Genomic DNA, 9189 nt, shown 5'->3' with positions numbered 1-9189 from the left:
GAATCTCCCCGTCGAAAAAACCCTCTACTGAAACATAACCTTCCAAGTAATCTGACTATCAACCCGCTCAATAGAGTCTTGGATATTGGCTACTCTATCTACCGCCACTACAAAAGGATCTGGGAACAACTCTCTTACAGTTCTCTTGCACCACTTATCCACCCAAAACCTGATTGTCTCCCTTGTAGACTCCAAACCTGATGCCTTCTTGGAATATGTACTTTTGTCTCAAAATGTCCCTCCACACAGTCAAGTCACTACTCTGGTATATATCATCAGATGCCCAATATCACTGACACACTTTGTACTTATCCCAAATACTGAAGTCCACAAGTGATTCATCTCCTCCCAAACCTCAACAGCCACTTACCAAGATACGTTTTATTCATACCTATGAGATTTTTTATTCTTTTTGATGGGCAAGTTGGGGTTAGGCATGACCCCTACCAACTCAATATGGCAATCCTTCCTATTCTAAAAGCGTAATCCTTCGAAAGTTCGTCAACCAACTTTCACGAAAATTCCTTGCCCTTCCATTTGTATATTTCCTACTGCGTCCCATTTCTCCAGGGCATTTTTGTCATCTTACTTGTTTACTTTTTCCCGCCAGATGTCGTCTCTCTCCTCTTACGTCTGAAAGAAAAAATATATCCTTATCTATTTTTTGACGTTTTTCCCAACGATAGAGCCCCTTCCTTCCACTTAATTCCTTGTCCTTGTGTTCTTAAATCTTTCCATTATGTCCCACCTCTGAGGGGTATTCTCGTCATGAAAAAATGCCCGCCATCTGTCACCCGAAACAGAGCATATGTCGTATACGTGCTCCCTCTCCTCCTTTTACCTCAGTACGTGTCCTTTAATTTTAGCCACCCATTGTTTGAAAACCCTATTTGGAAAATCTCTCTCTCTCTCTCTCTCTCTCTCTCTCTCTCTGTGGAAAATCCTGAGTCTTAAGTCTTAACAACCTAAGCCCTCTCTTATCCATTTGAAAGGCGGGAAATAAATAAAACACACCCCAAAAGGCTAGAGAGAGAGAGAGAGCATCAATGGGAAAGGATCTAACGGACGATCAGATGGCATCAATGAAGGGAGCCTTCACCTTATTCGACACCGACTCCGACGGTCGGATCGCACCGTCGGAGCTCGGAATCCTGATGAGATCTCTGGGTGGAAACCCTACCGTGATGCCTAGACCTCATGAAAAAACACATGAAAATCGAGCCCTTCGATCGCCAACTCCGCGACGCGTTCAAAGTCCTCAACAAGGAATCTTCTGGCTACGTGTCCGTATCCGATCTCCGCCACGAGCATTGGAGAAAAGCTTGAGGCCGCAGAGTTCGATGAGTGGATCCGAGAGGTCGACGTTGGATCCGATGTTAGGATCCGTTATGATCTCTCTCAAACTGATTGCCTCATCGATCTGTTTCGCCCAATCTCGAACCAACGTTTGTTTTAATCCCTTTGTAGTTCTTGTAATTTTTTTTTCACACAGGCCCTGTTTGGATTGCAAGAAAAACATTTCTGACGTGTTTTTTTTTTTTTTTTAACAATTGAGATAGAAATAATATGGTTGTGATTAATTTAGAGGATTTCATCTTAAATTGAAGCTCCCTTTAAGTAAAAAATGAATGGGATTGGTTCAAGTTATCTTTTTTTCATGTGTAAATAGAGTAGGTAATTTTAGAAATATTTTTCTTTTCCAAACTTTTTTCAGATAATTTTTACGATTCAAATATAGTTAAGTTTGTGTTCTTGCCAGTGGAGGTATGCATCTTGGCAGAACCATGTAAAATGTCGGTATTGGGAATTAGCATTAATCAACCGTTAATCCCAAGGCCTTCCCCCCTCCTAATTATGTTAATTTAATTATCTAGGGTAGGATTAGTGGACTGGTTAAAGCAAATTAACCTAGGATTAACAATTTGGGAGATCTCACCCATAATTTCTTCAAATTTCATTTGAATTTATTTTCCTTTGTGGCTTGTGTTTATTTTTACTTTTCTGTTTATTTTTGCATGTTGGGATTGGATTTGACAGCTCCCACCTGTCTCCCTTCAAATTCAGCTCGCATTTTTTCTTGACGGTTGCTTCCTCCGATATGACAATTATAGTTTCTACTCAGAAGCTGTTGATGATCGGTGTGATTTCATCCTCAGGTATTGTTGTCATGCAAAAATGCCCGTCACATTGCAGCAGCAGCAGCGAACAAGAGGCCTTTTTCGTTTTCTTCAAATTCCTTATTCTATTTTGACTCTCCTCCTTTTGCTTTTTCCTTCTTGTGAATGGTTCCATCTTGATCTCTTCTCTTTGATGCTAATTACACTTGCCCCTTTCCTATAGCATTTTAGCATAGACAATGTTTCTATTTCCTACCGCTCAGATTTAGGGTTTTTTCTGAACAAAAATGTAAGGAATGAAAAATCCCTTTTTTCCTGAAATCAGAGACATACATCTCATTTGGGAATGCATGGTTATTTTGGTCAGTTACTCAGTTTTACAAATTCAATGACATCATGGGGAAGAAATTTGATAGTTTTTCCTCTTCTTTAAATGCAAATGCATTCCTTTTTTTCTAATCATGTCAGAATTGATTGGAGATCTTGTGGTAAATGTCACTTCATTATGTTGTTTTCATATTATCTCATGACATTGATATTTTTATTTATGTTTTGGCAACAAAGCTTCACTGATATGGGGCAGTTGTGGAGATGGATGGTAGAGTCTCCATCAACTCCTCCTAACTCAGAAAAGGTTGGGCTTCTTATATAATTTTTTCCTTATTCCTTCTCTCTTGTTGTCTCGATTCTTTTTATTTATTTTTTTACTACTGTTTCTTACAATCAAAGTGAGTTTTAATAAATTTATAATTTTGAATAGTTTCTGCTCTCAGAAGCTGGTATGAATGTTGTTTCTTCTTTTATTGGGCTGTTATGTAAATCCTTTTGCAAATTGTTCCTTTAATTGGATATCCTTCTGGCACAATTTTTTCCTGATAATTGTCTATCGTTCACTAATTTTGCTCTGCTAATATTATATCCAAGAACATAAGGATAGCGAGTATTTTCAAAGATAAAGTAAATTCATGCTTGCTACTGTGTGGAGAATAGACCCAATTTTATCGATTGAGATATGAGTTTTGTGATTAAGCAAGTTTGGCTTGGTTTATTTTGTCTTATTGGGTGATTAGCTCTGAAGCTTAGGAATGTTGGACTGGTTTATTTGATCTATTGGTATAATGAGTTTTGAATTTTTGAAGGTTGGATTGGTTTTTGTTTTTTGTTCTATCGCTGTGGAGAACAACCCCAATTTGATTTATTGATTTGTGAGTTTTCAATTTGAGCAAGGTTGGCTTGGTTTATTTTGTCTAATGGGGGAATTTGACAGAGGGGAGTAAAAAATTAATTTTGGAGTCATTTATGATTTTCAAAAAACCAAGGCAGGTGGATTGTACAGAGTTAGATGACAAAATGAAAATTTGGTCGATTTAGGATTGAGTTAATGCTACATTAAGTTGGGCTAGGGTTGACCTCAATTTGACCAAAATTGGGTCTACCTGCACAAATTTGTCCTAAAATTATTTTACTAACTGCCCGAATCACTGCAGCAAACCCTCCCTTCCCTTTACTCAATGGATAGCGCTTATCCTCTTTCAATCAACAAAATGAGAAGTCTATTGTTCACTAATTTTGTTCGGCTCGAACACATGATAGCGAGTCTTTTCTAGGATAAAATAAATTCATTCTTGCTACCCTGTGGAGAACATACCTAATTGATATATTGGGTTATTGGGTTATGGATTTTGAGTTGAAGCAAGGTTGGCTTGGTTTATTTGGTCTAATGGGTTGATTAGCTATTGAAGCTTAGGAATGTCGACTGGTTTATTTGATCTAATAGCGTAATGGGACTGCACATTATGGAAACCTCTATACATTGGAGGGTTAGGATTATCCAATGGAGATGATCTATGGTGTACAACCTATTGAAATAAAGTGTTGGCGCCACTGTATTTTTGAAAAATACTAGAATTTAAATAGTGTGTCTGTATAAATCATCTTTCAAATAGGGACTAATACTTTTTTCGTGCTTTTTCTTTTCTTTGTTGCCCAACAAAGCCCTTCACTCCTTGCTTTCGCCTACTGCCAATCAATCGGCGAAAGGTTCTATTGCGCACCTCAAATCACTGTTCTTGCACGGTTTCCGGAAAACAGGTTTATTTGGGTATGTAAAAAATTCTTTATTTTTATTAATGATTTTTTAAGTGTTTCTCTCTGATACAGGTGCATTCGACACTACGCAGCTGCCCGGTAATTCTTTGTTTGAGGAGCTAATGGACAGGTGTGTTTGCTTGTTGTAGTATTTTGATCACGAATATGGTATTTATATATTGTTGTATCTTGTTCGTGTTAATACTAACCATTCTAATTATGTATGTCATTCAGTCATCTTCAAGGTGTATGATTGAGGCTGTAATGGAAAGGCAATGATGTATTAGAGGTGCTGCAAGATTTGACAATATTGTTTATGTCTGGGGAGCAAAGGGAGGTAGCTTTTTGCCGTCCTTTCTTTTCTTTGGCTATTATCCACCTGTTTAGGAGAACTTTTTGCATTGGAAGTTTTAGGAGTGATATGAATGATCTTTCCCAGTGGCACTTTGGACCCCTGTTTCCACTTGGTATTCTTAGTTTGACATACTTGTTTTGGTTATAAAGAAATTTAGAGAAAAAGAGTATTTTGTTGTTTTTGTTTATGGTGTTTTTAATTATCTTGTTATTGGTTATAAAGAAACTTGGAGAAAAAGCATATTTAGCTCTTTTTGTTTAAGGCGTTTTTAATTATCTTGTTATTGGTTATAAAGAAACTTGGAGAAAAAAGTATATTTAGCTCTTTTTGTCTAAGTTTCTTTTTATTATTTAACAATGAAAGATATTGAAGTCACAAGTCAATTATGAATAGATGGAAATACATCATGGTAAACTTAAAAAATATCATACAAATAGTTTCTCTTATCATCAAGGTATGATGATTCGGTTAATTTAAATTGCTCGGATGATAATTCATTTGGAAAGCTCCAAGGCTGATATAAATTCCTAAGCAAGACGTTGTCTACCTTCGTCTTTAAGACATTCCTAGAGAAGTTTCTCATTAACAAATGAGTAAATAGCCCACTAACCAATCTATCTATCTTAAGCGTAAACATGTATAGAGATTTCAGTTGTGGACAAAGGAGCATTGCTTCATTTCTTGCTTCCCTTCTCTTAGAAAATTTTGTAAGAGCTGGCTGTGATATATTATTTTCCTTGTGTTAGGGCTAACACATATAAAACCCCTTTTATCTCCTTGTTAGCTTAGTTTTTTATGAAATGGATTTGGGTTTGGGTGACTTGGGGTTTTGCAAGAAGACTTCCTTGCTTGTTATTTTTGTTTGGAATGGAGGAATTCCAAAGCTTTGATTTGAAGCTTAATTTCATTTTCCCCACTTAACCTCCTGGTTTAAAGCAAGGTTTTAAGTGATTTCAACAATGCTTTACATCCTCCATTCCTTGCATGTTTTTTCTGAAAGTTCTATGATTTTCATGATATGTAAGTAGGTTTAATCATTGATTTCATTAGAATATAGAAATTTAAAAAAAAATTAAGAATTGCTTGAATCAAGTAAACAAGACAGAATTGTAGTCTCAGTTTGCAAGTCCAGTCCACTATCGTTTGAGATTTTCTCCCCGACTTGGATCTCCAACTAATCCTTTGAGGCAGCCTCAGTTAGATCCTCATCAGCTGCTTGTGAAAATGTCAGTTATGTTAGAGGTCCTAAGCTAAGAGCCTAAAGCACAATTTCTCATAAATGTGGCCCTCTTATGGAATACTAATTTTAATATTGTTGTGCAAATGTTAAATTCTAACCGTGTGTGAGTGGATTTTGAGCTTTGGATGGAATTCCATTGAATGTGTCTGAGCATGTCTTTATTACTTCCTTTCCAAGTCACTAGATGCCTTTTTGTAATTTAGAATTGCAATGGAATCCTCTGGGACCTATATGCCAATAAATTGAGCACCGACAGTACAGAGGTCTTTTCATACCAACTAATGTCCCGTCCAACAACCGAGTTTCTTGCTGAATGAATTGCTCGGCTCCCTTAGTTTTGCACATGCGGTGTTTGAAGATAAGCCTATGCAGCCACACTATTTTCCAATCTTCTTGAATATGTTGAAAGTGATGTTAATTCTTAGATTTGGAGCTTTGCTTTGCTTGTGAATGCATGCATCTTTGAAGTTCATTTAGAGTGACCAAACATATGCAGAAATTGGGGTTCTCTGGTTGGACTTAACATCTTCACCAAATTTTTAGTGACCTAAATTTCTTGTATGAGTTGGACATCTCCTTTTGAATTTGATCTCAGCCTATTTGGATTTGAATTTGTCTCTTGGGAATGATTGCATTGGCTAAAAATCTCCACACAAACAAATCTGAAATCTGTTCCATTGAAGCCTATAAGCTTTGTTCTGTTTTAATTAGTGTTAAGTCTCTGTAACAAGGACATAAAACCTGCTAATTCACACCAAACATAGCTCATTTCATGGATTGTTAATTGCTAAATTCTTTGGGGTTTCCATCACAAGCCTATCTAATCCCAATGTGAGTTAAATGTTGCGTAGAACCATGAACAGTCCCTATGGCAAGATAGCTACTATTGGATGGAATTTTCTAATGGCGATACTACTCCATTTTTCTCTCAATTACTGGATAAATTAGCTTAAATGTTAAAACTCAACACCATTCCGGATATTATCTTGTGGCTGTTTATCTCAAGTTAAAGGTGTCTTGTGTGACTATGATTGTGAAAGAGTTGTGTTTGCGGAATTATAATAGTAGAATTCAGCTCACAGTGCCTTATTTCAGCCCCTATTGGATCACGTACATGTTGCCTTTCTGGCTTAGACTTGTAACTTCTCCCTACAAGTTACCCTGCATCACTAATGAGCACCTTAGTCCTGATGTACCATAATTTCTTTCTTAAAAGTTTGTGGCTAAGGGACATTGTGGTCTATAGTCATTGTACAAATATTGACGAAAAGGTGCCATTATATATATATATATATATATATATATATATATATATATAGAGGAAAAGGATTGTACGCTCGACCGTACCTAAAGTTAGGTACGGTAGAGTGCCAAATCACATGGGTCCCACATTTTTGGTGAGCATCTAAACTATTCATTTGCAAGGCCCCATCATAGATAGGGTGCATACCAAAAATCAGCTCCATAGGATGATCCTAACCCATCCATTTGTGGAGGCCAAAATGGACAGACAGTGTTTGTCCACAAATCTGCCCATTTTGGCCTCCTGTTCTGGAGGGGTTAGGATGATTCAATGGTGCTGATTTTTGGTATGCACCCTATCTATGATGGGGCCTTGCAAATGAATGGTTTAGATGCCCACCAAAAATGGGGGACCCATGTGATTTGGCACTCTACCGTACCTAACTTTAGGTACGGTCGAGCGTACAATCTTATTCCTTATATATATATATATATATATATATATATATATATATATATATATATATATATATATACGAAAAATTATATTTATGCTTTGAATTGTTCTTAGAATGGATGCCAAACAATTGATATTTACGAAGTTAGCAATCTTCTGAAAAAATCTTGGACAGTATTCATATAAAACCATTGAATTCCAGTCTTCTGTTCCAGTGATAGTGCTTGTGATGAGTTATGTTGTCCCAAGATGATACCTATATACCATGTGATTCGAGACAAATACTATTGATGCTTATTTGTTTCTCTTTGAATCACATATATGGATTAATAATTATTTGGTTGATTAATTAGCTTATGGTGTCAGTGCTATTTTTATTAGTATTCTCTAATATGATTATGGCCTTTCCAGGTGACAGATTGTTGACGGCACGTAAAAGTCTCTATTGAAGATGTGAAAACATTTCCAACTATCTAAAAGTGAAGTCCATTTACCATTGAGAAAAAAAAGCAGCAGCCGAGTCTATAAAGTTTGAGCCAAGACTTACTGAATGGAAAGAATCAGCAATCATAGACCATGAACTGAGAACAAGATTGCTTGCATTGCACTTTGATAGGGTTTTCTTTCCCAATGTAGAGGGTTTTGGGATGGTTGAGGTCACATCTTATGAATGTAGCCACCTTCTGAATCTTCCCACGCCAACTGACCATCCAATGACCAATATTTGTTTAATGCTTACTTGATTATTGGCCATCCAACTTTATGTCTGTAAATTACATCCATCCAACTTTATGTCTGTAAATTACATCCGTCACACGTGCACTGCACGTGCACTTTTACTAGTGAAGCAAAAAGGGAGCATATAGAACATGTATCAACTAAATAGACACATGGGTTCATAGCCACAAAAAAATTTATTGGGAATTTATCAGCAACATGTTACAATGCACGAAATTAATTTATTGAGCATATATCAGACTTTGTCAGACAAGATTTAAAAAGTAATAAGCGTAATAATATACCAAATTTTAATGAAATTATTTTAAATAAAAACTAGCACTATTGCATGAATCCGTGAAAAAGGTACAAAAAGAAAAATATAAGACAACATAGCCAATAACTCTCTTTCCAGCCCAAGAGCTTTTACAAAGAGAGTTCATCTCCCTTGAACTAACTCTTTATTTTCCTCTCCTCTTTCCAATCCAAGAGGTTTTACAAAGAGGGGTAGTCACATGACTCACATGGGATATAAGAGTGATATACAGCTAACTAATGCTGCAAAGAGTTAGGCCAAAAAAGGGAAAGAAAGTGGAAGACGACTGGATTTTAAGAAGCTATGATCTGGATCCAACGCTTCAAAGCTTGAATTTCCGATTTAAAGATTTGGATCTAAGATTGTAGGACCTGAGCTACGGTTTCCAACGGAGCTTGATCGGAGCATTGGCCGAGGAAAGATTAGGATTTGAGAGCCTAATCTAACCCTAGCCCAACCTCCCGAGGAAGCATTTCCTCTCCCATCGCCGACCCCTGCAGCCCGCCGACCACCGGCCACCATCTCTCCCACCACATCTCTCGATTTTTTTGGGTTTTTGGGCCGCAAAGAAGAGGGTAAAAAGAAAAGACAGAGCAAGAGAAATGGGTTTGGGGAAAGGGGGGAGTTCTAGATCTTGTATGTTGGTAGTGCGAAGAG

General features: G+C 36.9%; 1 protein-coding gene across 5 annotated transcripts; it reads left to right on the top strand.

Moving 5' to 3' along the window:
• The first annotated feature begins 894 nt into the window (after positions 1–894).
• LOC143859978 (uncharacterized) lies at positions 895–8436 on the top strand. 5 transcript variants are annotated; one of them, XM_077370465.1, is made up of 7 exons: positions 895–1445; positions 2038–2156; positions 2682–2751; positions 4113–4218; positions 4278–4335; positions 4440–4542; positions 7911–8436. In XM_077370465.1, the coding sequence occupies exons 1-6, from the start codon at positions 1047–1049 to the stop codon at positions 4456–4458; spliced, it is 771 nt and encodes a 256-aa protein (XP_077226580.1). In that variant the 5' UTR covers positions 895–1046; the 3' UTR covers positions 4459–4542; positions 7911–8436. The 5 variants fall into 5 exon arrangements, with proteins under 5 accessions (XP_077226580.1, XP_077226581.1, XP_077226582.1 ...); XM_077370466.1 differs by lacking the exon at positions 7911–8436 and having other exon boundaries at positions 4113–4208; positions 4440–4513; XM_077370467.1 differs by lacking the exon at positions 7911–8436 and having other exon boundaries at positions 897–1445; positions 4113–4157; positions 4440–4511.
• Positions 8437–9189: the final 753 nt, after the last annotated feature.

This window comes from Tasmannia lanceolata, unplaced genomic scaffold, assembly GCF_043159265.1.
Source record: "Tasmannia lanceolata isolate RefF3 unplaced genomic scaffold, GAP_Taslan_0.1 ptg000037l, whole genome shotgun sequence".
Taxonomy (NCBI): Eukaryota; Viridiplantae; Streptophyta; class Magnoliopsida; order Canellales; family Winteraceae; genus Tasmannia; species Tasmannia lanceolata.
This window is presented reverse-complemented; position numbering and strand designations above follow the sequence as displayed.

Excerpts from the sequence above, each read along its gene's own strand:
- LOC143859978 (XM_077370465.1), top strand. The coding sequence starts at position 1,047 with ATGGGAAAGGATCTAACGGACGATCAGATGGCATCAATGAAGGGAGCC. Across the intron at positions 2,752-4,112 it reads CTCCTCCTAACTCAGAAAAG|CCCTTCACTCCTTGCTTTCG; the intron begins GTTGGGCTTCTT and ends TGCCCAACAAAG. Across the intron at positions 4,219-4,277 it reads CGGAAAACAGGTTTATTTGG|GTGCATTCGACACTACGCAG; the intron begins GTATGTAAAAAA and ends TCTCTGATACAG.